We start from the raw sequence: 25,654 nt of genomic DNA on the forward strand, positions 1-25,654 counted from the left end.
AAATGTCTAGCGATTTCGCTATCTATATTCGAGACAAACTTTTCGACAGCAAAACATCTGTCGACCATAAAATCTTACATAGTGTAAACAAGAAAGGTGAATTTGTTCTAAAGTTCTGTTTCTGGGAATATGACAAGAACCATAAAACATTACAAAGAGCAGTCTTAAAATTTGTCAATGACAGACTTGTTGACAGAGATGACGCCGATTGGAAAGATGAAGTCCAACAAAAGTTCTTAGAATGCAAAGAAGGCACATGCGCTGTTCTTGAAGATGAAATAGAAAACAGAATAGAAGAGCTATTAAAGGACAAAGAACTTTTACATAAATATGGTTCTGAGAAATTTGACATAACTCCACCAGAAAAGAAGAAGAAGAGAGAAAAGAAAGAAAAGAAAGAAAAGAAAGTAGAAGAGAAGAAAGAACCTGAACCAGTTCCAGAGAAGGTGAGATATGACATGTAAAAATAAAATTTTATTTTTAGAACATTTCTGGGTCAATGTCAATGTTCTCTTCCTCTTTAGGAGCAAACACTGGCTTAGACTCTAAAATCTTTTTACCTAATTTACCTTGAACTTCAACTATCTTAGACTCATAATATTCATAGTCGTCTGTCTTCTTTGGTTCATAAGGTATAACAAGTTTGTATGCTTTGCCTTCTTTAAGGTTTGAGAACCTTCTGTCAAAATTTTCTTTGACTGTTAACAAACCTTCTATGTCTAAGTCTTCAAATTTCGCACCATTTTTAGTCACAATAGCAAACTTAACTGGTTCGATGTTCCAAACTTTGTCAAATGTAGACTTTTCAAAATGGTAGAAGTAAACATTCAAATATGTGAATGGGTCTAGTTCTTCTTTAAGTCCTGACATGTACTTGTTTACTGAGATGAATTTTGCCATCTTTTCTATCGGATAAAAAAAGATTTTTTTTTAAATTTACTCAGAAAAATTATTTCTTTATATATTTGCCATTCCGAACTTTGAAAAGATGTTTTATACCAGCATAGAATTTTTCTCTAGAGCTTGGTCTTATATCGTTTTCATGACAATATTTTCTATATTCTTCATATAAAGCCTTTTTTTCATACATTTCATAAGGACAGCCTAACCAAAATAGCGCATATCCATTTTCGTTATCTAGGTCTCTATATGTTTCTTCTGTTTGTAGAATTTCGCTTTCTCTATTTAGTTCTATGTCTATATATTGTGGCTTAAAAAGATGTGGGCAAGAAGGGTCTGGCGCTATGTAAAAAGTTAATTTTTCTGTCATCTTTTCTATCGGATAAAAAAATATTTTTTTTAAATTTACTCAGAAAAATTTTTCTTTGTATATACGCCGTTCTGAACATCTAAAAGACTTTTGACATTTGCCAAGAATGTTCGTTTAGACGCTGTCATATAACCATATTCTTGACAATATTGTTTATACGAATCGTACAATGACCTTTCATCTAATGACACAAAGTCAGTTTCATCTACGAACAGTTCATATACACTCTTGTTTGCTTCTAACAATGTTTGTCTCTCTTCGGTATATGGAATTTGTCTTGGATTGAACTTAGAAATATCTAATGTCATGAAATATGAGAACAAGTGGTTGTAAAAGTCAGATGTCAAAGTTTCTGCTAAGTCGTCAAAATATTCTGTATCTTGCATATGAGAATCTGACGTTCTGACAACTACATATCTTCTGTCAGAACTTTCTAACTTCATCGGAACAGCATTGTTTGAAACCATAATGAAATTTGCAACATTTTCACAAACTCTTTGGTCTTTATATTTTCTTTCAACAACTCCAACTTTGTCTGTTATAAGACTCTTCAAAGCATCCGAGTTTAAAACCTTTGTTGTATCTATACTTTGAAGTTCATTGCAAACTATAAGTTTCATATTCTCTATTGAGGAGTTAAACTTGCCACAGATGTTTTCTAAGTTTGTCATATTCGGGTTCGAATAGCCCTCTAACAGTTTGCACAAAATATCTGTAAAGAATGTGTTCTTACCTGTTCCTTGTTTTCCAATTATAATGAGAGCAGTTTCATTCTTAGCACTTGGATGTTGTAAGATGTTTGCAAACCAACATAAGATATACTCATAGACTCTTTCGTTTCCATTGCATATAATTTCTTTGACATGGTCTAACCAAGCTTCTATAATATTTTCTTTCCATTCTACTTGTTCATATTTATATCCAGTGAAGATAGAATAGAAGTTTGGAGAAGGTGTATAGAACTTTATACCTCGAACTGAAAAATCTTCTAACTTTGACAATAAGATATCCCAAGCATCTAACATCTTCATGCCAACTTGTACGACTTTTATTTTCTTAAGTTTCTGTCTACATTCTTGTTCTGAAACTATGGTTGCTCTTGGTTTGTTAAAGACAACATCCCATTCTTTCATGACATAACATTCTGGGGCAGAGTCGACATAAATGACTAAACGTTTCAAATTCTCGACTGCTTTGTTATAGTCTCTAAATGGACACATATTTCTGAATGCTTGGAAGTCATAAAAATCTGAAACATCTATTCTGTACATTTTTATAAAAATAAAAAAATATTATTTTTTTATTCTTGACTTTGTTGTTCCATTTGTTGCATTTGTTGTTCTTGAGCTATTTGTTGTTGAAGTTGTTCTTGTAGTACAATACTTTCACCAGTTGCATCTTCCAATTCGAAACTTTCTGCCGTCATTGACAAATACATAGGACATAAAAGTTTTACAGGAACAAAGTTTGCGTCAACTAATGTCAACGTTATACTTGCCAAAGTGTTTGAGTTCACTAAGGTTGAAAATTCTGCATTCGAATGAACAATAGGCAAACCAGCAGAGAAAGTATTGTTTATACGCATAAGTATCTTTTGGTCATAATAGTTTCTGTCGACATTCGAATAACACTTTGAACCTAAGTTTGAAACAATATATAAGATTGGTGTACTTAAAGTCAATGGAACAGACATTCCTTGTATGACACCTTTTCCTGTTATAGGAAACTGTTGGTAGTAAAAACCAGAAATAAGTTTTGTATTATAGCTCATATTGTTTATAGTAAACTCAGTCGGACATCCAAACATAATGAAACCTGCTCTAGTTGCAGCACATGTTACATCCGTCCTTAAAGTATTAAATAAGTCAACAAAACCTGTTGGTGGTATATCTGAGTAAGTATCTTCAAAGGAGTATTTTTTACCATTCACAACAATAAAGTCTTCTGGTGTCAAAAGAGCAAAACAGGCTTTAGTCGTCATTGTGTTTAAAGTTAGTTTACAATATCGTCCTTGAGGACTTTGTAAGTTTGTTGTTATAGAATTATATGACTCAGGGTTTTTAGTCGTAATAGTATAAACCACTATGTCTTCTGCCATTTTACTTAGCAAATAAATTTTAATGAAATGTTGTGGTCGTCAAATATTTTTATGACGTCTGGGAAACTATATTTTAAGTTCAACGTTTCACCTCCTTTCATAACGTATATCTTGTCAATGACATTATATGAAACACCACAGCAACTAACGTCGGGTTCTATTTCTTTGATGTTTATATCGTCTGCCTCTGTCAAAAGTTTCAATAGTTCTTTCAAAACTTCATGAGGTGCAATGACATATGAGTTCACTTTTACAGGGTTGTGCTCAACCAAGTTTAACATTATACCTAAAGCTTGACAAATCTTCTCCTGAGTTTGAAGTTTGTCTTTCAGTTGTTGGTAGTCGTTTCGAATATCTGCAACAGAACTTAAGTCTCTGCTAACTTCAGGATATGTTGGTTGTTCTTTTACAGGAACAATTGTTATACCATCTTCGTCCTCGTATGGTTTCCCCACTTCAACATCTCTGTCTTTGACATTGACAACAACACTTTGACTGTTTGTTTGAGTTGGTGAATTTAACTTCACATCTGCCACCGCCATTAAACCTTTTGAAACACTTACGCTTCTATTTTTCGGAAATGACATTTTACTTAGAATAAAAAGATGGACGTATTCGAGTATCTCTTCGAATTGAAGCAGAACAAAGTTTACACACACAAACAATACAAATACATTGACAGAATAGTTCTTTATACAAACAATGGTAAATGTTATAGAATAGCAGTCTTTGCTGAACCAAAATATTTTCATAAAGCAAAGAAAGTTGGTATAACCGAAATGGTGAAAGTTCTTGAAGCAGACAAAAATATAACAACAAAACTGACCGATATTTCTAAAGGAAAGTTTATAATACAATTTTATGTCAAAACTGGCGTACTGTCAATATTTGACGGAGAGAAGTCAGTTCAAGAACAACTTACTGACCTGCTGCCAAAATCTGCTCGATGGAAGCTGTCGTTATGCCAATCTGAGGAGCCCCAGCAGGTTTCATCGAACGAATCTTCAAAAGAGCATCTTCCGTGAAAAGTGCTATTGGTTTTGTAAACTTCATTGCTCTCAGTTCATATGGACCGTCTCTGTCACCAGTATATTGTATTTGTACAGTACCAACAGTTGAAATACCACCCATAAAGTCTTCTGAGTCAGCAAATGGAATGCCAAGCCAAAAGTTTGAACGGTCTCCATTTGTATATTGAGTTTTTTGACTTCCTGTATGAGTCCATACTTTCACATATGGCATAATAGAACTTTGCATTTCAGGGTTAATGGTTGTTGTGAAGTTGTTGTTAAAGTTCATAGCATCTAATGTCAAGTTGTATGACCTCATATCCTCAACTGTAGAATATTCTTCTCTTGGATAATATTTGCCATCTATGTTTATATGATATTTAATACCGGGGTTGTAGAAACAAGAATAGTCATTTATAGTTCGTCTGAACAGTACAAACATAGTATCTGCATGTTTCATTGCAGTTGTTAAAGCAATATCTGTTCTTGCACCTGCGGTTCCTGGATTTTGGTTTCCAACTTCACCTGCAAAGTCTTTGACAGATATTTGGTGTATAGGGAACATAAGTGGAACTGCAATATATTTGGCAGCTAAAGCATTTGAAATATCTGGGTCCAACATATAGACTGCAAGTCTGCTTTCTATTCTCTTGCATTCAAATTTTTCGCATGTAAACCTAACTGGGTCCCAAGCAGTTCCAGCAGCATTGAAATAATACTTTACTTCAGTGTTGAGGTTTGAGAAACCAAAGTCTAAGTCAACTTTGTCTTTGCAAAATTCGGCGAATGACGTTTGATTTGCTCCCTTTACGTCTGTAAGAGTGAATGGGTCTTGCGTTGGTGCAATGACTAAGTTATTTTTGCTTGGAGTAAGTTCAATAGAAATTTTTCCTGCCCAGTTTGGCAAGTATCTTAAAAACCTGAAGATGAGGAAAGATGACAAAGGAACTCTAAGTTTCAGTTTTACTTTAGTGACAGCATTTCCATCTGAACCAGAAAGGTTAACATAAACTCCTGGAACGTTAGGGTCAAGTCTTCTTATTTTCTCAATAGTTGCATACTGGTCTGTTTGTTCTCTAGCTTGTGGTTGTACTGAGTTTCTTAAAGCGAACCATTCATAGTTTGCCCATGTTACTGTTTGAACTAAGTCAGAGTTAGAATATATCTTATATCCCATGAAAACTTCTGGAGCATATTGGTATCCGACATAGAAAATTCCATTGCAACCTTTCTTGTCAGACAACTTGGCAGAAGGTTTTATTTCAATGTCTTGTTCCACGTATAAGAAAGAGTTGTCAATAGAAATTATATGAAACCTGTCGCAAGCAATATCTACTGTTGTTGAAGAACCTTCTCCAAACTCACCTACGTTTCCATAAGAAACAGCAGTTGTATATTCGTAAGTTCCAGGAACTATTTCTGACCTTCTAATGGCATTGTCGCATTCGTTATACCATTCGGAAACATTTCCATTCATAGCATCCAAAACTGTTGGCGTTATATTCTGAGCGGCGTACATTTCATATGAGTAAAAATATAGAATAGTTGGATTTATATGTCATAATAGAACCCACTCCGACCAAGCTTTACTTTCTTCCTGACTGAGTTTTTAACTCTTCTTTTTCCTTCATTGCCCTCTGCTTCAAGTTGTTGCATCTTTGCCTCATGTTCACCTAGTATGTTGTAAATTTCCCATGTCCTTTTTGCCTTTGGGCTCTGGTCGCCCATCTCAGGTAACCTATATCCTAGAAAGATTTTGTCATAGTTTGTATTTGAGTCTTCGCGTATTGTTTGCATGACTCTTTCCTGAGTTTCCGGTTCAAGCGCTTCAAACAGTGCCTGTCCATATGGAATAAGCTCGTTTCCAAATATATGTTTTTGTAGCCATTCTGGTTTTCTTTCCATGTTACCAACTATATCTTTTGTGAATGGGAAAGCTTTTACCCAATCTTTCAGTCTTGCGTCGTTTATTTCTGTAGTTGGTTTTATTTTGTCAAGGAACATGTTTTTCAATACTAACATTTCATTTGGTACTGTCCATTTGAGTTTTCTTAAATATTCATCCCTTCTCGATTCATCGTCTGCAAAGTAAGTTTTTATGACATTTTGTAAACTTTCGTTTGCAAGGTCATGTACAATAGGTTCTCTTCCTTCTCTCTCCCTAACTGTCTTTCTAAACTCTTCACCAAATATACCATCTCTATGGTTCTGTGTAGTTCTTTGAGATAAATGTTCTAGAACGTCAGGTGTTATATTTCCATCAGCCATGTTCATTTCATACTGGTCCAAAATATCTGCATGTTTCATATCTTTCAATGGCATTAAAGCCGCGCTTAAAATACCAGCTATATCTGGTTCACCATTGACTTCCATTGCGTCTACAACTTCTTGGAATTGTGGTTGTAAGTTTATGAACCACCTATCCGGATTAGCTTTATGACCCCATCTCATTGTAGTTCCATCGTCTGCAGAAACAAAAGTAGGTTTGTTTCCATCTTGGTTAGGTTCTGAATGAACTTTAAACAATGTTTCATTTCTATATGTTTTCTTGAAATTTAACCTTTTATTTTCACCGAGTTCATCCAAAGATTGAACGTTAAATGCTCGTAAGTAAAAAGGGTTGTTGTATTTGTGTACATTTTTTTTCAGTTCTTCCATTCTATGCTGGATATTTTCATCTGATGTTGGAGTCTTTTGTATGTCGGCAAACATTTTTCGATATTCTTCTACTATGTCAGCCGAATTTTTTTTAGACTCTTGGAAATATTCCATATTCTCCGCATACTCTTGTTGAGGGTCAAGATTTTTCGGCTGTTCCAAATCTTCATCTAGTTCTGTGAAGTTAGTTTCCAAAGGAAGGACTTGTTCGTTTCCTTCAGGCTCTTCTAGCTGTTGTTGCTGAACTATTTCTTCCATGTCTGGTTGTATCTGAACTTCTTCCTGTGGAGTTTCTTGTACCTCATCTGCTGGCATTTCATATATTCCGAGACCGTTTTCAACAATTTCCCTATCTACGTCATCCGCATTCATAAGCTTTTGTTCTTTCGTTCCGTCTCTATTTTTTACGCGTTTCATGACGAAAGTTGAATTGTCATTTAGCTCTGACATCAAATATCTCGGAGTAAATTCATCCATGTCATTTGGATGATATGCTATTAAATCATATCCCTTAGCGAGCTTGTATTTTCCAGGTTTGAGATTATATCCGTTTTGGTGCTGAGCCATAAAGCTAAATAGGTTCGGGTCAGTATTTCCATCCTTGAACTTTCCAATAGCTTCTTTATATCTGTCACTAAAGTCAACAGTATCTGGGAAACCACACTCTTCTTTAAGCATTTTTAAGAATTCTTGGTTTCCTTGTTCTCTACTTCTTTTATGTCCTTGCTCTGTTTGTGGTTGTTGTTGTGCAGGGTTTTGAACTGTTGGTTGCTGTGCTGGTTGTTGTGTTGGTTGTTGTGCTGGTTGTGGAGGTGGTTGTTGTGCATGCCTGTGTCTGTGTCCATGTGACGATGTAAATGTTCTAGGTAGTCCTGGTGCAGGTGCTTCTCTTGGAGGGTTTGGTGGTATATAAGTTCCACCAGCTGGCACATATGTTCCATCTGCAGCGTAATGTCCTACCTGACTTTTCGTTTTTAAGAAAGCATTTACTAGGTCTGTTTTGGTCTGTTGTAACTCTTTTTCTTGACTTTTCACAACAGTTGCTCTAACGGCGTCATAGGCACTTTGAACTGCCTGTCTCGTTGCTGCATCTGTTATTTTCGTCATATTTTGTGCTACTTCTCTTAACTCGTTGTCGAAACCTTCAGACTTCAGTTTCTTTCCAGATGAGAAGTCGTTCACTTGTTTCACCTTACTATGAAGAGCTTCGAAGGCGTTCTTAAAGTCAGCATTTGTTAAAGCTTCATTTGAACTGTCTTCATCCGCTTGTATTTTTGTCCTTATTGACCCTATAAGTTGGGCTGCTTTAGCGTTGGCTTGGGCATCTAACCAGTCATTATTAGCTTTTATATATTCTGCGCTTTTCATTGCCTTTTGCATGGCTGCGTCGTTATTTTTACTTTCTTGTGCTAAGTTTTCATACTGTACGGTTTGGTTTTGCAACTGTAAAAGTTTTTCTGCCTTTACATTTGCTTCAACTTCTTTTTTATACTCATCGCTATCCATATATGTCTTCAGGGCTTTTTGTTTTATCTCTTCATCTTTCAGTACTTTATATTGAGTAGTATGGTTTTTCAAATTTACAACATCTTGTTCCATTTTTGCTACTTCTGCTGCTTTTTCTGACACTTTTTTCGCATATTCCTCTGTACTTAGTTCTTTCAGTTGTTCTTCTTTCTTCTTTTTCTCTACGTTTAACTCATTGAGTTTCTTTGTGTGTCTGTCATATTCTAGTTTCTTTTCGTTTTCACTTATTTGCTTCTGTATGTCTATGTTTGACTTTTTGACATCTGTTATTTGATTTTTGAGTGAACTCAAATTCATTTGACTTTGAGGGTTATAGGCTGTTCCGTCTGCAGCTCCACCATAGCCTGCCATTTTCGCTAAAAGTGCCGCTCTTAAACCTCCACTCTGTGCACCAACAACTCGGTTTAAAAGCATAGGATTGCTTGACATTTGTTGCAACATAGTGGGGTCATTCAGCATTTGTTGTTGCAACTGTTGTTGTGGTGTCAGTTTTACTATTGGATGTTTCAATGCTCTCTTCCTCTTACGTATATTCTTACGTAGCTTACGTGGCATTTTAAGTGAAGTTAAAAAGCGGTTTTTGACAGATGTTTATATGACACTTTTTGTTCAGCACAAAAAACTACTCGGTCAAAGTGTTGTCAGTTTTGTAAAATAACCGTCCTATCTCATTCTATAAGGGGAAAGTCTTCTCAAAGTATACTTCCTTGGAACGCCTGTAACTTTTCCTGTAGCGACGATAGACCCTTACTTGTCCGGACAAAGCTGTACTATTTTGAGTGCTCTACAAAAAAGTCAACGGCTACGACTCTCAAAAACCGTTGTGTAAAAAGTTTTACCGTTGGACAAAAAAGTATATATAGAAAACAAAAAACGTTTATAGTTCATTCAATATTTGAGATGGAACGGTTTGCCAACGGTAACTATTAAATAAAATAAAAAAATAGAGGGGGTTACCGTTGACGAAAACGGTTTATTTTAAACTTTTCTATGAGTAGTCCGAAAAAAACAGTTTATTTTTGTCTAATGGAAGCCAACATTAACAATTCTCAACCGCTAACCAAAGCCAAAGCCCCACAACCTCCAAGAACTGGCACAGCTGTTAGAATAACCGCCAAAAAGTCTAACAGCGAATTAAGAGAAATTCTTCAACAAATTTGCTCTAAATATCTCAAAGACGCCGAAGAAAACACACAACCAGACGCTATATACAATACTCAGTTCTGTGAAGTTCTGAACAAAGCAATTGCTAGTTCAATTGAACTTACTAAGACAATTCCAAGTCCAATTGAGCTTAGCGATGTCTTAGTTCAGTATTTTCCAACATTTACTAAGCTTATAATGTTGAGAACTTTATACCAAGTTCGTCAAAATCTTCCTCGTTACATGCAACGGTCATTCGACAAGAGAATTGCCGAATTCCAAGTCTTTAGTTACGGATATGACCAAGATGAATACATTGACGAGTTCGGAGACAACTGTACAAAATGGTTTGACTGCTATACGACTACACAATTTGAATTCGACTTTCTCGAATTCAACGCAGCAACCATTTATATCATTGCTCTTTACCTTTCCGAACAACAACAAGACCTCGCAGATGGAGATGTTGTTTACTGTCGTCATGGAAACTCCTGAACAATTCGGAAAAAAGAAGTCTCTAATTGCCAAATTTGTTCCAGGACATCAGCTTTTCCAACGCACAGAAGTCTTCTGTATTCCTGGAACTAAGTTCTTTGTCAGGAGCGAACTCAAAGAAAGATATAATGTGTCATTCAATTACACATTATATAATGTTTTCGACCCAGAAGAAGGCTTCTTCCCAGAAGCAATGGAGGAAGAAGAAGAGGAGGAGGAAACACAAGACTCTATCCAAGAAGAGTCCTCCGAATTCACACCAGAAGACTAACAATTTTCCGAATAAAAACCTCATTTTTTACTAAACATCTTCGGGGCTAGAAGGGGCGCAGCCCCTGGAAGCCCCACTACCTTTTTTTTTTTTTTTTTTTTTTTTTTGATAGTACTGTGAAAAATGAAAGGTATTTTAAATTAAAAAAATGAGATTTTGAGATATCTCTAGAATTAAGAATTTATTATGTATTTGACTTTTATATAACTATGTGTAAAGGATCTCGATGTCTATATGCTTTAAATAAAATTAAATAAAATGAGATAAAAAATTAAAATGGACAAGAAGATATATGGAAATGTAATTTGTATTGTATTGGTTGTTGGCAAAATGATTTTAATACAGATTTAAGGATTTGGAATGGATTTGAAATTAAATGATTTTAATTCAAGGAGTAATAAGATTTTGAACTGGTTTTTATTTTGTGAATGTAAACTCCTTCCATAGGATATGTATTAGAAAGATCAATGTCAAACTTTTTGAAAGAATTGTTTTTTTGTTGAGCGATTTTCTCATAATTAATAATATATTTAAGTTGGCGTATCTTACGCCCTTCCAAAAATATGTATTAGAAAGATAAATTTTAGACTTTTTGAAAGAATTGTTTTTTTGTTGAGCGATTTTCTCATATTTAATAATATATTTAAGTTGGCGTATCTTACGCCTTTCCAAAAATATGTATTAGAAAGATCAATGTCAAACTTTTTGAAAGAATTGTTTTTTTTGTTGAGTGATTTTCTCTCATTTGATAATATATTTAAAAAAAAAAAAAAAAAAAAAAAGGTAGTGGGGCTTCCAGGCACTTCGTGCCTTCTAGCCCTGAGGATGATTGATATAATGAAGTTTTTTTTTCTTGGGGTGGGCTTCCAGGCACTTCGTGCCTTCTAGCCCACATAAATGAAGTTCTTATATACGGGTCTTCCAGGAGCTTTTCACAAATTATATATGTTTTCATGTTTTGTCGAAACTTCTTCGTAAATGTTTTGTCAAGACTTCTTCGTAAATGTTTTGTCATGATTTCATCGTAAATGTTTTGTCAAGACTTCTTCGTAATGAGCGTAAATGACCAAAAATAATGTTTATGTTAGCATGTTAGATCTAACACGTTTTCTAACATGTTTTCTAACATCGTAGAAAACTCATGAATTTCATCGTAAATGTTTTGTCAAGACTTCTTCGTAAATGTTTTGTCACTTTTCTGTCACTTTTCAGGTAAAAACATTTTTATTATATATAAAATGAATTTTACAAAACCACCGTTACCCTTCTTTGGAAATAAGAGTAGATGTAAAGATATTCTATTGAGAGAACTTAAGAAACTACCGAATGGTCTAACATTTGTAGATTTGTTCGGTGGAAGTTTCTATATATCCCATTTGTGCCATACAATATTCCCAGACTCAAAGATTATATGCAATGACTTCGACAACTATATGGACCGTCTCAAACATATACCAGACACAAACAATATATTGAAAGAGTTAAAAGAAAAGATACCTATAGGTAAGATGGAACGTATACCATTAGATAAAAAATATATTGTAGGTGAAGTTTTGAAAAAAGCAGAATATATAGACTGGGATAGTATATCTGCTAGACTATTATATAGTGGTTCTATAAGAGTTCATGACATTGAAACACTTATGTCAAAAGTTTTATATCTTAACTATACAAATGTTTTCAAAGAGGACATAGAAAAATATATTGAGGGTATAGAGTTTGTGAGATGTCATTGGACAGAGTTGTATGAAAAATATAAAGACAAGGAAAATATTTTCTTTATAGTGGACCCGCCGTTCTATAACACATGCGATTTTCAATACCAAGTAGACTGGACTTTGAGAGACTCTTTAGAAACTTTAGACGTTATACATAACCATCCATGCTTTTACTTTACATCCGATAAAAGTGGTTTGGAAACCGTTATGAGATGGTTAGAGGACATACATGACTATGAGTTTAGATATGACAAGATAGAATATGAGAGAGGTCCTATAAACCGGAGAAAGTGTCATAACAAAGAAATTTTACTAGTAAGTAAATGTGGTTTGAAATAGGACTACTTGTTTTAGGTTTTTTCCATTGTGTCATTTATTTATTTGACGTGGCAGAAAAGTACAGAGAATATGAAGATGAACCAATGCCTGCAAATGTTCAGCATATGTACTCGTAAGAGATATTTTTATCTAATATTAAATGGACGCACAGAACTTAGCGAATGCACAGCAACCTGGACAACCAAACCCAGAGAATATTCCAAATGAAGTTAGAATACAAACTGCAATGGCAAACTATGGTCAAGTGCCAACAGATGTACAAATGCAAACTGCCATGTCAAATGACGCTGCGTTAGGTTTGCCACCATGGTATGCAAATATGAGATGGAAAGAGTTTTATACAAACCCTGAAGTGGGATATAAACAACTTTATGCAGATGACGCGAACACAGGAGTTGACCCAGAATATGTTTTCTACCAGAGGAGAAACAGAATGTATGAGCTCCAGTTAAAAAATGCTATGGAACTCAGAAGGAAACGTAAGAGACTAGGTGGACATTAGATTTTTACATATAGTAAAATGGGTTTCTTTGGAAGAATAGGAAACTTCTTTCGAAATGTTGGAAGAGGTATATGGAATGGAATAAAATCTGTCGGAAAAGGAATTTGGAACGGAGTCAAAAATATTGGTAAAAGGGTAGGTCAGTTTGTTGGTATTATACCTAAAGACCCTGAACCAGAAGAACAAGCTCCTGTTATACAACAGCCTGAACCTGCACCACAGTCAAGTTGGCAACCAAATCCAACACCTCAACCGTATTAAAAAATTATATTTTTACCGTTCGATAGTAGTTGTATATGAAACTAAGTTCTAAGTAAAACGCATGGTATAATGGAATTATTCTTTTTCTTCCATCTGTAGTAAACCATACTTGAAAGTCTGAAATACTTCCACTTGGTGGTTCGTATAACTTTGTAGGTTTTTCGTAAAAGTCATTTGCCAAGCATAAAAAAGAGTTTTGTGCACCAGAAAATGAAGCATGAACGATAATAGCATCTGAGTCGAAAACATTTTCATACGTTCCATTAGGGTTTTCGACTTCATAAAAGTTCGGGTGTACTGGATATGCTGCAGGCTGATTTAACATCCTCAAAAATCTATACCATGCCAAGTTGTTATATTTTGTAGAAATATAAACGTTTTCTCCAAGGTCTTCTATTCTATTGATTTTAACAGTTGCATTTTTCCTGTCATATAAAATATCGAGATGGTACTCTCCTTCGTCAATGTTGTACTGTTTTGCATATTCGAGATAGATATCGTTTATTTTTTCTTGAAAAGCTTGAAGAGTTGTTTCTAAGTTTACAAGCAAATTCACTTGTAAAAGTTTTCCCTGTTCAAATTTCTCATACGTACGTTTTTCTTTGTTATAGTATCGAACTTCAAAACCGACCGTAAATGGGAAACCATGTATGGCTTCTGAAATGAACTTCATTCTACGAAAGCCAATAGCTTTTGTGACGGATGGGTCTCTTAGCCATCTCAATGGGTAGTCAAAACGATAGCCTTCATGCTTTACGGTCTCTGTCTCAAACTTTTGACCGACATTAGTAAAAAGTTCATCTAATGGTTTAGTTGTAGCAACTCTTGAATTTTCTTTTTCTATTGGAAGCATATTTTATCTAGAATAAAAATGTCGAAAGAAACAGCGTCTATGAGAGAAATACAACACAACCGACAACTCATTATGCAAGCTCTAAATAAGAACACAACAAACTTTTCAAACTATTCTAAGATATCTGAGTCATTGAAAGAAGGAAACTTAAAACTGACATTAAACCCAATGACAGATGAGTTTCTGTTTCAAGACAGTAAGAACCATACTGTTTGTATAAATCCAACAAAAAGAACTTTAAACGAGAAACCTATAGATGAACTTCTTTTGAAAGCAGATGTTGACAACAAAGCAGACAAAACATATGTAGACGATGCAATAGCAAAAGAAGAAGAAAGAGCTGACAAAGCTTATGCAACAAAAGAACATACTCATCCTGAACTAGCAGACAAAACATATGTTGACAATAAAATGTCAAGTGAAGTGACAAGAGCTGACAAAGAATATTCTAAAAAGACTCATACACATACCATTGCAAATATTACAAACTTACAAGAAACCTTAAACAGTAAAAGTGACGTTGGACATACACATACCATTGCAAATATTACAAACTTACAAGAAACCTTAAACAGTAAAAGTGACGTTGGACATACACATACCATTGCAAATATTACAAACTTACAAGAAACCTTAAACAGTAAAAGTGACGTTGGACATACACATACCATTGCAAATATTACAAACTTACAAGAAACCTTAAACAGTAAAAGTGACGTTGGACATACACATACCATTGCAAATATTGCAAACTTACAAGAAACATTAGAGACAAAAGCAGATAAAACATATGTCAATGAAATATACCAAAGTTTAGTTGGAACAAAAAATATTGAAACTATTGTTGGTGACTTTTCTGTCAATGAGAAAACAAATATTTTAGATGGCAGTTTGTACACTCCTTAAAAAATGGTATACGGTATAAACTCATTCCGAAAAATAACAATGAAATGTATGTAAGCTATAAAAAGAACGATGGTACACAAGTTAAAGTTCCATTAGACAACAACTGCTACTTAAACTTATATGGAGACGAACAAAAGAAATATTTCCGAGTTTATGAAATGACAGATATGACATTGCCTGACCAGCTCCAGCACCATACTATTATGACTATGGAGATGACGTCAGAACACCACATGTAGATGAACAAAAGCTAACATTATATTTAGATTTTTATAGATATAAAAGATATAATGCAATAGAAAAAACGAGAATAGTATACTATTATGAAGATGACAGAAATAAATCTTATAGTCAAGATTTTACCTACCCTGAAAACATAAGATTATATTATAAAAAATATTCTGACTTAAACCAGAGGAAACCTGAAATAGTTGCACTATATTTTAAGTTCAAAGAGACAATCCTATAATATCTCATATGTTTGATTTAATGAACCCAGTAGGTTCTATTTATACATCTATGGAAGCAAGAGGTCCTCAAGTAATGTTTGGTGTTGGTGCATGGACTCAATAGTCGACAGGTTTTTGTATTGTGCAAACTCTTCAAAGGAAACAGGTGGAAGTAAAACGATTTCAGGTGAAAATTTACCTGCACACAGTCACTACATAGATTTAAGTACATCTCAAGCAGGTTGGCATAAGCATAGATATTGGGATTGGTCAGGAATGACAAAGGTCAAGGATATGATGTTAAAGACAACGTTAAGTTTGCTATAAATTGTTACTGGGATGACACTCAGGGAGAAGGAAACCATACACATTTCGTTTCAGGATATACGCAAACAACGGGACAAAGTAAAGAATACATGCACCTTACATGACAGTTTACGCATGGTATAGAATTGCTTAGTCGTCATTTTCAACTTCTTTAGCATATTCGTCAGGAGTTGTCTTATATTTGTTAGGAACTGTCCTTTGAAAGTATACCACCTTGAACTTTGACAAGTTTGAAACGAGTCTGACAATAGTAGTTTTATCTTCTGCTTGCAGTCTGTACATTTTGCCATGTTTGCCTAAAACTTCATAATATTCTCTGTATACTTTCTTCTATTTTTTACGAACACGAATGTGAGTACCTGTCGGGTTCCCATTGTTGTCATAGTCAATAGTATTTTCATATGGGTCACGTTTAGGTATTTCTATTTTTACTTTGTCACCCTTGCCGAAGTTTGAAGCCTGGCATTCTTTCTTGTTTGTCTCTTTTGACTAAACTATTAAATATATAGTCTTTCTCTAAGTCGGGGTTGTTTTTTCATTTCTTCGGGGGAGTGGTTTCCCAAACCTTTTTGTTTACGGCTATTGTAAATATTTAAAACTTGTCTCATCTTTGCCATGGAGAAGTGTCTATACTTGTCGTCATATGACATTTCATTTGCTTCACCACCTTGTGGTTGGTTTAAGTCTCTTAATATTTTTTATACAACTGTCAATGACACCAAGAGCAAATGGTTTTGGTCGACATGAAATATTGGTTTACATTTTTTGAACGCAGATAGTTTTTTACATCATCTGATTTGAAAGAACTTTCACAGTCAGATGTCAGTTTTGTTGGATGGTATTTGTCAACGATATTGTCAAAGCTGCTAAGATATCTAAAATATTTTTGGACTGTAAATGGTATGGCTTCACAGTATCTTGTGTTTTGACCAACAATATTAGCCAGTATGGTGGTCCATCTGTTCTAACTCTCGGAATGTTTTTCCAAGATATCCATAAACCAAGCATTGGTGTTGAACTAAAGATTTTTACCATGAGTGCTTTCTTTGTTGCCTTAGAAACATAGGGGTCCTTGTTTGGATTCGTCATTTTTTAACCCATAAGAAATGGGTTTATTTGGCGCGTTAGCAGGAGTTGCATCCAGATTTTTACCCGCAGTGGGAACAATAGCCAGAAGGTGTATTTGGAGTTGGAAGGAAAGATTTTTGAGTACATTAGGTATACTTAAAGAGAAAGCACAACCTATTATACAAACTGTACAGAAAGGTTGGGATGTAGCACGAGATGCAACAAATCTTATTCCAAATCCTGAAACAAGAGGAAAAGTTCAAGGATGGATGGACAATGTAGGAAGACAAGCAGGAAACTATTATAACAAAGCAAATGACTACTATAACCAAGCAGGACACTATATGGACCAAGGTGAAAGATTCTTTAACAGAGGATATAACATGCACAACAATGGGTAAACAATAACCAACCTCAACGCCTCAAACGTGGGGAATGTAAAATTTTTTACTGAGATGAAATGAACAATACAACATTGAGACAAATGGGTTCAAGATGGATTTGTCGGCTTCCAGCAGTTACACAACGTGTTTGTCAGTTCTTCCTATACCTCAGGAAGTTTTAGACCGACTTAAAAAACAACAACAACCAGTTGAAAAACAAACCAAACTAAAATTTTTTACTGAGATGAAATGACCGAAGAAGTTGAAACCGTAGATTTGACACCACAAACAAAAAGTTCAGAATTGTCAAAACCTGTCAAAGAACTTACAGATGAAGGAAAAATTCAATAATAGAAGGTGCAAGGTCTGGAAATACAAACCCTAACTATAAAGTCACTTTTCATAGAAATGGAACGGCTAGTATCTCAAAAAAGAAACAGACTCTCACAAATAAAATATTGAAGTCTGAAGGAGCTTTCGAGACAACAGATGGAAAAGTTTACTTCACTGAACAATTCATTCATTAGAACATCTCATTGACTTAGAGTCGAAATATTCTAAACTTTACAACAAACACAAAAAGTTGAAAGGAAAACAAAAACAAATGGCATATGATATTTTATGAAGATGTTGACGACACAACCATACCAGCAAGTGAGGTAAAGTCAGGTGAACCGAAAAGTGACGAAAAACCGATAGAAGAAGAAAAACCAAAAACTGAAGATAAACCAAAACCAAAGTTTAGTATTGGAACTAAACCAAGTCAACCTTCATTAGCTGGTATGGGTTGGCGTCAAAGACTTATGGCAGCAAGTGCTTATGTAAAGTAAAGAAAAAAACATTTTTTTATTTTTATTTGAACTGTACGCTGAGTTTTGTTGGAGAAGACCGTTGGGAAACTTGTTTGTTACAGATGAGAAATATGAAATGGCATACCATTTTAAAACAATATATTTTTAAAAAAATATTTTTTTATTTTATTTGAAATGTACGCTGAGTTTGTTGGAGAAGACCGTTGGGAAACTTGTTTGTTAGATGAGAAATATGAAATTCACTGTTGTGAGTCATTTGAAGTCAGAAACAAAAAGACAAAAAGAGTTTTAAGCGAATGTGAGCGAAATGACGGATATGCTAGGATGAGGATTGGTGGAAAACACTATTTTAAACATTGTCATTGCAACTCATTTTATACCGAACCCTAACAATCTACCTTTTGTAGACCATATAAACCGTATAAGAAATGACAATAGACTTGAAAATTTACGTTGGGTTACTCGTTCTGAAAAACAATAAGAACAAAAGCAAATTTAGAGATATTGTATTCGAATTTGTCGACGAACTAGAAGATGAAGCAATTGAAATTACAGACTATGGCAAGCATACGTTTGAGTTTTACTACTATAGCGAAGAACAAGACTCTTTCTACTTTTATACCGGCGTAAACTATAGAAAATTACAAGTATGTTTTACTAAGGATGGCTATGCTTATGTAAACACTAGAGATACAGATGGAAAACACGTTCCAATACTTCTTAACAAATTCAAGAAGCTATATGGCATACCATTTTAAAACGTTTTTTAAAAAAAATATTTTTTTATCCGATAGAAAAGATGACGAAATTCATCTCAGTAAACAAGTACATGACAGAAGTCAAAGAAGAACTAGACCCATTCACATATTTGAATATTTACTTCTACCATTTTGAAAAGTCTACATTTGACAAAGTTTGGAACATCGAACCAGTTAAGTTTGCTATTGTGACTAAAAATGGTGCGAAATTTGAAGACTTAGACATAGAAGGTTTGTTAACAGTCAAAGAAAATTTTGACAGAAAGTTCTCAAAACTTGAAGAAGGTAAAGCATACAAACTTGTTATACCTTATGAACCAAAGAAGACAGACGACTATGAATATTATGAGTCTAAAGTTGTAGAAGTTCAAGGTAAATTGGGTAAAAAGATTTTAGAGTCTAAGCCAGTGTTTGCTCCTAAAGAGGAAGAGAACATTGACATTGACCCAGAAATGTTCTAAAAATAAAATTTTATTTTTACATGTCAAATTTCTTTTTCTCTGGAACTGGTTCAGGTTCTTTCTTCTCTTCTACTTTTTTCTCTTTCTTTCCTTTCTTCTTCTTTTCTGGTGGTGAGACGTCAAATTTCTCAGAACCATATTTCTGTAAAAGTTCTTTGTCCTTTAATAGCTCTTCTATTCTGTTTTCTATTTCATCTTCAAGAACAGCGCATGTGTCTTCTTTGCATTCTAAGAACTTTTGTTGGACTTCATCTTTCCAAGAGGCGTCATCTCTGTCAACAAGTCTGTCATTGACAAACTTAAAGACTGCTCTGCCTAATGTTTTATGGTTCTTGTCATATTCCCAGAAACAGAACTTTAGAACAAATTCACCTTTCTTGTTTACACTATGTAAGATTTTATGGTCGACAGATGTTTTACTGTCAAAAAGTTTGTCTCGAATATAGATAGCGAAATCGCTAGACATTTTCTAAAAGATAAAAATTTTAATTTTTCTAAAAATATGTTAGAAAAAAAGTTTGCTGACATTGACAAAAAATTTGAGAAGGTTTTAAACAAGAACAAGAGGAAGTTGGAAAATGCTCAGATAAAACCCATACATGACAAGTTCTTATTTGCTCAGAATGGTATAACAGGTCTAATTGCACCACCTGGGTCGGGTAAGACTTTCACTTATCTTAAAATGGCTGCACAACAACAAGAACTAGATGAGAAGAACCCATTCTATGAGTTAGTTGTTATTTGTAGTACTTCTGGTCAATTTGACCAAACCGTCAATTCGTTCAAAAATATTATAAAGAAGTCTAAGTTAGTATGTATAAAAGACTCTGAGTTGTTAGATTGGATAAAGAAGTACCAAAGAAGGGTTTTGAAGTACAATGCTATAAATGAGTATATAAATTCGAAGTTTAAAGACCCAAATGAGGAAATGCAGAGAATATTAGAGAAGAAACACTTCAGAAACAAACAGAAAGAGATAGAATACATTTCGAAGAAATTGCAATCTTACGATTGGAAGACATACCCTCACAGATGTCTTCTTATCTTAGATGATTTCGCCTCTCATCCTTTGTTAAAGAACAGAGAACAAGACATGTGTCGAATTCTTAAGAAGCTCAGACACTTTAACATCTCAGTCGTAATATGTGTACAGACAGCAAAGAGTTTAAGTAAGGATGTTAAAAGAATACTTACTGACATTATACTTTTCCCCGGATTGTCCGAAGACGATTTCATGGAACTTATGAAAGAGTCCATGGCAGGTAAGTTTGACAGACATGAACTATGGGAGAAGTACAAAGTCATACAAGACCCTCATACTTCTTTCAGAATTCATATCTACGCAAACAAAGTTCAAATTGTAAAAAGTCAAGCTTGAAAAATGTAAGTGTTTTAGTCTTAGTCTGTTGTGGTGCTGGGGCTGTCGGTTCTTCTGGCTTTGGAAGACATTCAGGAAGAGGTACGTCGGACATTCGTTTGTGTCCTGTTGGAAGGAAAAACTTTTCCTGTTGGATGGAAGAACTTTTTCTGTCGGAAGGAAAAACTTTTTCTGTCGGAAGGAAAAACTTTTTCTGAAGTTCGACCAAAAAGTTCTCAATTTTCGAAAATTTGAATGGTTTACGGACGAACAACAGGAAATTTTTTTCCAGTTGTCAAGAAAATTTTTTCCTGTAGGAAGGAAGGACTTTTCCTGTCGGAAGGAAGGACTTGGAATGTCGGAAGGAAGAACTTGGAATGCCAGAAGGAAGAACTTGGAATGTCGGAAGGAAGGACTTGGAATGCCAGAAGGATTTGACAAGACAATTTACCTTATAGAGCTACCTGAGCCATCTGAAGTCAAGCGTAAAAATAAAGAGTTCATCTACCCTGCTTGTTTGAAGTTGTCAAAATACTCTGTTATTTTTTCCTTTAACAATGGCAAATCTTCTTTGAAGGTAAGTATTGTACAACCTTTAATATCATAGTGTGTTTGAGGTAAAGTATCTTGAACTATTTGTTTCACATCTTCATTTGGTGTCATTGAAATCGGTAAGTTTTCGCGATAGAACCAATTTCTGTCAGATTTGTAAATCTTAGCAAGGTCGTAAAAGCTTTTGTTGTTTCTTCTGACTAAATGCAACATAACCATATCTCTGTCTTCTTCATTTTCCATCTCTTCAGTATAAATCATATACTTATAGTTCTTTTCCTTACCTTTTGGTACCGAACGTGGTATTCTTTTCTGTATGCTTTTATCTTTTGCTTCAAGCTTGTTCTCTAGCTCTTCACGTTCTTGTCTATGAATTTCGTCAAGAAGTCTGTAAATATACCAAGCATAACGAGGCGAAGCCCATATTGCAACTGCATTTACAAGAAGTCTATGTACATAATATCCTCTCAAACCGTTTGGCAATTTTTCACGATTTTCATGAGTTTTAGGCGACTGGGGTTTTGTACCTACTCGCTGTTCTTCACTGTTTTCAGAAAAAAGTATGTCTCGCTGTGCTTCGCTCAAAAGTTCTTGTGTGCTTTGGTTCCTAAACCAGTCTTTAGGAAGCTTAGTATCTGGAGCAAAACATGCTGTCAAAATACTTTGCATTTGGTACATATCGTCTTTGACCGAACGAATGAGACGGAGTTGTTTGTTAAACTGAACCCACTCATATTCTTCATTTATAGCTTCATGGACTATAACTGTTGTTGTGTTCTCTGTTGTTGACATATCTGTCTTTACATACAAAATAAAAAAATAAATAAAAATAAAACTAACTTTATTTTTTCTATCTTAAGGAAATTCATGATTTTCATGAGTTTTATGCAAGACCAAAAATAAACGCTTTACATGTATTTTTCAGCAACTTCGTCATTACTGTCTTTACATACAAAATAACTAATGAAATTCATGATTTTTGTTGCTGAATTCAGTAAAAATATATTTTATGTTAGCATGTTAGATCTAACACGTTTTCTAACACGTTTTCTAACATGGTCTAAAACACACAAAACTCATGAAATTTCATACGGAATTCAATAAAAATAAAGTTTATGTTAGAATGTTAGATCTAACACCTTTTCTAACACGTTTTCTAACATGGTCTAAAACACACAAAACTCATGAAATTTCATACGGAATTCAGTAAAAATAATGTTTATGTTAGCATGTTAGATCTAACATGTTTTCTAACATGTTTTCTAACACGTTTTCTAACATAACTATTTACAAGCGTTTTACATGGTATATGTTGCGATGGTTCATGACTCTAAACAATTTTGTAGCTTCTATTTCTTCTGTCAGTACATCGAATGTTTTAACGATACCGAAAGTTTCTTTATACTTCTTCTTGACATCAGATAGAAGGAAATCTTCTGCAGTTGGATAGTTTTTGTTCAGAAATGCTAACATGTCCATTTTATCTTCTGCTGGCTTTTCTGCTTCTTTCTTTAAGTCTGCCAAGTCGTTTCTCATACGTTCTATCTCTTTGACGGAGTAGTTATATTTCCTCATTGCTGCTTTACATTTAGAACATTGCGGGTTCATTTTTGCGTTATATTCTGAAACCTTACCTGCTAAAACAACTAAGGCGTCAATGGTTTTCTTTAACTCAAACATAGCGGGTCTTATTTGTTCGTTCCATACTTTGCCTCTTCTATCTTTATCTCTTATCTGCCATACACATTCAGCAACTAACGAAACAAAGTTGTCGTAGGTCTTAAATTCTTCAGATTTATATATGTCAGAGATGTTCTTATATACCATGTCGCAATCTTTGTCCATGACTTTGTGGTTGCAATGAAATCCAAGAAACTCATAGTTTACCTTACGTATGAACTTCTTTATTTCTACCGAGTCAGTTGCTTTGACTTCTATTTCGTCAAATTCGGGAATAGTGAGTTTTTGCTGCTGAATTTCAGGCAATTTGGGTAAATGGTCGATGAGGTCCTGCATTTCATAAAGATACTGTTCATTTGTTTCATCTTTCGCACTACAGTCTAAATTATTTGTTAAAAGTTCTTGCTTTATCTTCTGGATTTTTGTTTCAAAAGTATATGAAGAAGGAATGAAGCTTTTCATCTCTACCAACATTGACGTAGGATTCATGACTAACGAGTTTGGTGCTGTAGTTGTTTGAACTGTTGTTGTGCCGATTGTTGAAATCATATCTTTTATACAAAATAAAAAAAATAAAAAAAAATAAAACTAATTTTATTTTTTATTTTTGGTGTAAATTTCATGAATTTCGAGAGTTTTCTACGATGTTAGAAAACATGTTAGAAAACATGTTAGATCTAACATTCTAACATAAACATTATTTTTGGGTCCTTTACACTCATTACGATGAAGAAGTTTTGACAAAACATTTACGATGAAGAAGTTTTGACAAAACATATACGAAGAAATTCATGAAAATTCAAGAGTTTTAGACCATGTTAGAAAACATGTTAGAAAACATGTTAGATCTAACATTCTAACATAAACATTATTTTTGTCGAAAAAAATGGTTCATTTACTCACAATATTTTTGTACAAAACAACCCCAAGCTTTTAACTTCTTTTCTGCAGCTTCTAATGCTATCTTAGCGAGTTCATATTCTCTAAATTCTCTCTTTAAATCTTCTTGTTCCCATTGGTCTAGTTCGTATGGCGAGTCTCTATAACCAGAACATATCTCACGTTCATGTTCTATTTGTTTAAGCACATTTTTCTAACTTCTTCTTCGAACAAAGGTTTTGCATTCTCTACTGTATCTTCAAGTTCTTCTTCATCTAATTTCTCATGAACTTTCTTGTCTATGGAGTCCAGAATTTTTCCAACTGCTATACAATATTTTGGAGAAGCCCACATTGCTATATAGTTTAGAAGTCTTGGGTCTACATACGTTCCTCTAACCTGTTTGATTTCATCAGAAATTCCTGCATGAATTTTGTATAAAAAGCAACCCGCTGTTTTCGGCGGGTTGGTATATTCTTCACAAAATGCCTTAAAATACTCTTCCCAGGACTTATTTTCCAACAACCTTCTAAAGTCTTTCCTAAACTGCTGACACATCTTTGTTGCATTTATATAACCATCCATGTCTCTACGTAAGACTTCAATACCGTTGTAAGTGCCTTTTGTGAATGTTTCGCCATTAGATTTGTTCGTGAACGTTTTTGCTTCGACTGACATTTCTGTTCTTACAATAAAAATAAAAAATATTTTTTGGTGGGACGTCGGACATTCGTTTGTGGCTTAACCGTCGGACCACAACGATAAAAATCTCTGCTACTAGCAGTACTGCTACTGTCAGTAGCAGTACTTTTACTGACAGTAGCAGTACTTTTACTGACAGTAGCAGTACTTTTACTGACAGTAGCAGTACTTTTACTGACAGTAGCAGTACTTTTACTGACAGTAGCAGTACTTTATCGTCGAAAACCCTCTCAAATTTTCCTTTTTACTGACATTAGCAGTACTTTTACTGACAGTAGCAGTACTTTTACTGACAGTAGCAGTACTTTTACTGACAGTAGCAGTACTTTTACTGACAGTAGCAGAGATTTTTATCGTCCAACTTTACAAATGTAAACTTATATCGTTCTATTTTCTTCACTAGGGTCTAACACCAAAGTAACCTTACAAATGTAAACTTATATCGTTCTATTTTCTTCACTAGGGTCTAACACCAAAATAACCTTACAAATGTAAACTTATATCGTTCTATTTTCTTCACTAGGGTCTAACACCAAAGTAACCTTACAAATGTAAACTTATATCATTCTATTTTCTTCACTAGGGTCTAACACCAAAGTAACCTATGTACATGAAATTTCACTGCATAAAAGGAAAAAAACCTGCGCGAATCGGGATTTGAACCGAGGTCTTCGACGCCTTTAACGAGGTAGCCCATACCACTGAGCTATGAGCCGCTTGCATATTCACAAAAATAAATTGTTTTCATGAGTTTTCTACGATGTTAGAAAAGAGGTTAGATCTAACATTCTAACATAAACATTATTTTTTCTATCTTAAGGAAATTCATGAAAATTCACCTGTTGAACTTTGTATAAAAAGCAACCCGCTGTTTTCCGCGGGTTGGTATATTCTTCACAAAATGCTTGTTTTGAGGTCGAGCCACTTTTGGCTCCACCTCTTTTTTCAACCAAAAACTCATTTTTGCCGAATTCTGTATAAAACTCATGAGTTTTCTACGATGTTAGAAAAAATGTTAGAAAACGTGTTAGATCTAACATTCTAACATAAACATTATTTTTCAATACTTTTTCAGCACTTTTCCGTAGTTGTATATGAAAGACAATTCGAGATAAAAGTCATAGTACAATGGTATTATATGTTGCACACCATTTGTTGTGAACCAAACTTGAAAG

The 25,654-nt window shown here is 34.3% G+C and overlaps 15 protein-coding genes and 2 pseudogenes across 17 annotated transcripts, besides 4 other annotated features; 6 read left to right on the forward strand and 11 right to left on the reverse strand.

The window, feature by feature from the left end:
* Positions 1–10,579: part of a mobile genetic element that runs on past the window's edge.
* On the forward strand, positions 3–464 carry TVAGG3_0129440 (uncharacterized protein; the record flags this gene model as incomplete). Its single annotated transcript, XM_001295338.2, has 1 exon — positions 3–464. One exon carries the CDS (start codon positions 3–5, stop codon positions 462–464), a length of 462 nt encoding a protein of 153 aa, XP_001295339.2.
* Positions 481–900, reverse strand: TVAGG3_0129450 (protein of unknown function, DUF4108 family; the record flags this gene model as incomplete). The annotated part of the gene is made up of 1 exon (XM_001328542.2): positions 481–900. The coding sequence occupies one exon, from the start codon at positions 898–900 to the stop codon at positions 481–483; it is 420 nt and encodes a 139-aa protein (XP_001328577.2).
* Positions 1,306–1,941, reverse strand: TVAGG3_0129460 (Poxvirus D5 protein-like family; the record flags this gene model as incomplete). Its single annotated transcript, XM_001297620.1, has 1 exon — positions 1,306–1,941. One exon carries the CDS (start codon positions 1,939–1,941, stop codon positions 1,306–1,308), a length of 636 nt encoding a protein of 211 aa, XP_001297621.1.
* TVAGG3_0129470 lies at positions 2,567–3,251 on the reverse strand (annotated as a pseudogene). Its single transcript has one exon. A coding segment is annotated over exon 1 (685 nt).
* On the reverse strand, positions 3,469–3,910 carry TVAGG3_0129480 (protein of unknown function, DUF4106 family; the record flags this gene model as incomplete). Its single annotated transcript, XM_051223878.1, has 1 exon — positions 3,469–3,910. A coding segment is annotated over one exon (442 nt), but the record flags the coding sequence as incomplete, so codon positions are not given.
* Positions 4,367–5,555, reverse strand: TVAGG3_0129490 (protein of unknown function, DUF4106 family; the record flags this gene model as incomplete). Its single annotated transcript, XM_051223879.1, has 1 exon — positions 4,367–5,555. A coding segment is annotated over one exon (1,189 nt), but the record flags the coding sequence as incomplete, so codon positions are not given.
* TVAGG3_0129500 (protein of unknown function, DUF4106 family) lies at positions 8,219–9,118 on the reverse strand (the record flags this gene model as incomplete). Its single annotated transcript, XM_051223880.1, has 1 exon — positions 8,219–9,118. A coding segment is annotated over one exon (900 nt), but the record flags the coding sequence as incomplete, so codon positions are not given.
* TVAGG3_0129510 (uncharacterized protein) lies at positions 9,590–9,872 on the forward strand (the record flags this gene model as incomplete). Its single annotated transcript, XM_051223881.1, has 1 exon — positions 9,590–9,872. A coding segment is annotated over one exon (283 nt), but the record flags the coding sequence as incomplete, so codon positions are not given.
* Positions 10,188–10,472, forward strand: TVAGG3_0129520 (uncharacterized protein; the record flags this gene model as incomplete). The annotated part of the gene is made up of 1 exon (XM_051223882.1): positions 10,188–10,472. The coding sequence occupies one exon, from the start codon at positions 10,188–10,190 to the stop codon at positions 10,470–10,472; it is 285 nt and encodes a 94-aa protein (XP_051108868.1).
* Positions 10,482–10,579: a terminal%2Cinverted (terminal inverted repeat of Maverick-3 transposon ID:TVAGG3_0129370).
* A 652-nt stretch (positions 10,580–11,231) lies between these two features.
* Positions 11,232–11,323: a terminal%2Cinverted (terminal inverted repeat of Maverick-3 transposon ID:TVAGG3_0129530).
* Positions 11,232–25,654: part of a mobile genetic element that runs on past the window's edge.
* On the forward strand, positions 12,792–13,031 carry TVAGG3_0129540 (uncharacterized protein; the record flags this gene model as incomplete). The annotated part of the gene is made up of 1 exon (XM_051223883.1): positions 12,792–13,031. The coding sequence occupies one exon, from the start codon at positions 12,792–12,794 to the stop codon at positions 13,029–13,031; it is 240 nt and encodes a 79-aa protein (XP_051108869.1).
* Positions 13,612–14,145, reverse strand: TVAGG3_0129550 (uncharacterized protein; the record flags this gene model as incomplete). The annotated part of the gene is made up of 1 exon (XM_051223884.1): positions 13,612–14,145. A coding segment is annotated over one exon (534 nt), but the record flags the coding sequence as incomplete, so codon positions are not given.
* On the forward strand, positions 18,890–19,309 carry TVAGG3_0129560 (protein of unknown function, DUF4108 family; the record flags this gene model as incomplete). Its single annotated transcript, XM_051223885.1, has 1 exon — positions 18,890–19,309. One exon carries the CDS (start codon positions 18,890–18,892, stop codon positions 19,307–19,309), a length of 420 nt encoding a protein of 139 aa, XP_051108871.1.
* TVAGG3_0129570 (uncharacterized protein) lies at positions 19,326–19,775 on the reverse strand (the record flags this gene model as incomplete). Its single annotated transcript, XM_051223886.1, has 1 exon — positions 19,326–19,775. The coding sequence occupies one exon, from the start codon at positions 19,773–19,775 to the stop codon at positions 19,326–19,328; it is 450 nt and encodes a 149-aa protein (XP_051108872.1).
* Positions 19,812–20,687, forward strand: TVAGG3_0129580 (protein of unknown function, DUF4106 family; the record flags this gene model as incomplete). Its single annotated transcript, XM_051223887.1, has 1 exon — positions 19,812–20,687. One exon carries the CDS (start codon positions 19,812–19,814, stop codon positions 20,685–20,687), a length of 876 nt encoding a protein of 291 aa, XP_051108873.1.
* TVAGG3_0129590 (KilA, N-terminal/APSES-type HTH, DNA-binding family) lies at positions 21,171–22,010 on the reverse strand (the record flags this gene model as incomplete). Its single annotated transcript, XM_051223888.1, has 1 exon — positions 21,171–22,010. The coding sequence occupies one exon, from the start codon at positions 22,008–22,010 to the stop codon at positions 21,171–21,173; it is 840 nt and encodes a 279-aa protein (XP_051108874.1).
* Positions 22,757–23,372, reverse strand: TVAGG3_0129600 (organellar and viral DNA polymerase type B; the record flags this gene model as incomplete). The annotated part of the gene is made up of 1 exon (XM_051223889.1): positions 22,757–23,372. A coding segment is annotated over one exon (616 nt), but the record flags the coding sequence as incomplete, so codon positions are not given.
* Positions 23,794–24,455, reverse strand: TVAGG3_0129610 (annotated as a pseudogene). The gene has a single exon. A coding segment is annotated over exon 1 (662 nt).

The sequence above is a fragment of the Trichomonas vaginalis genome, chromosome IV (assembly GCF_026262505.1).
Source record: "Trichomonas vaginalis G3 chromosome IV, whole genome shotgun sequence".
Taxonomy (NCBI): Eukaryota; Parabasalia; order Trichomonadida; family Trichomonadidae; genus Trichomonas; species Trichomonas vaginalis.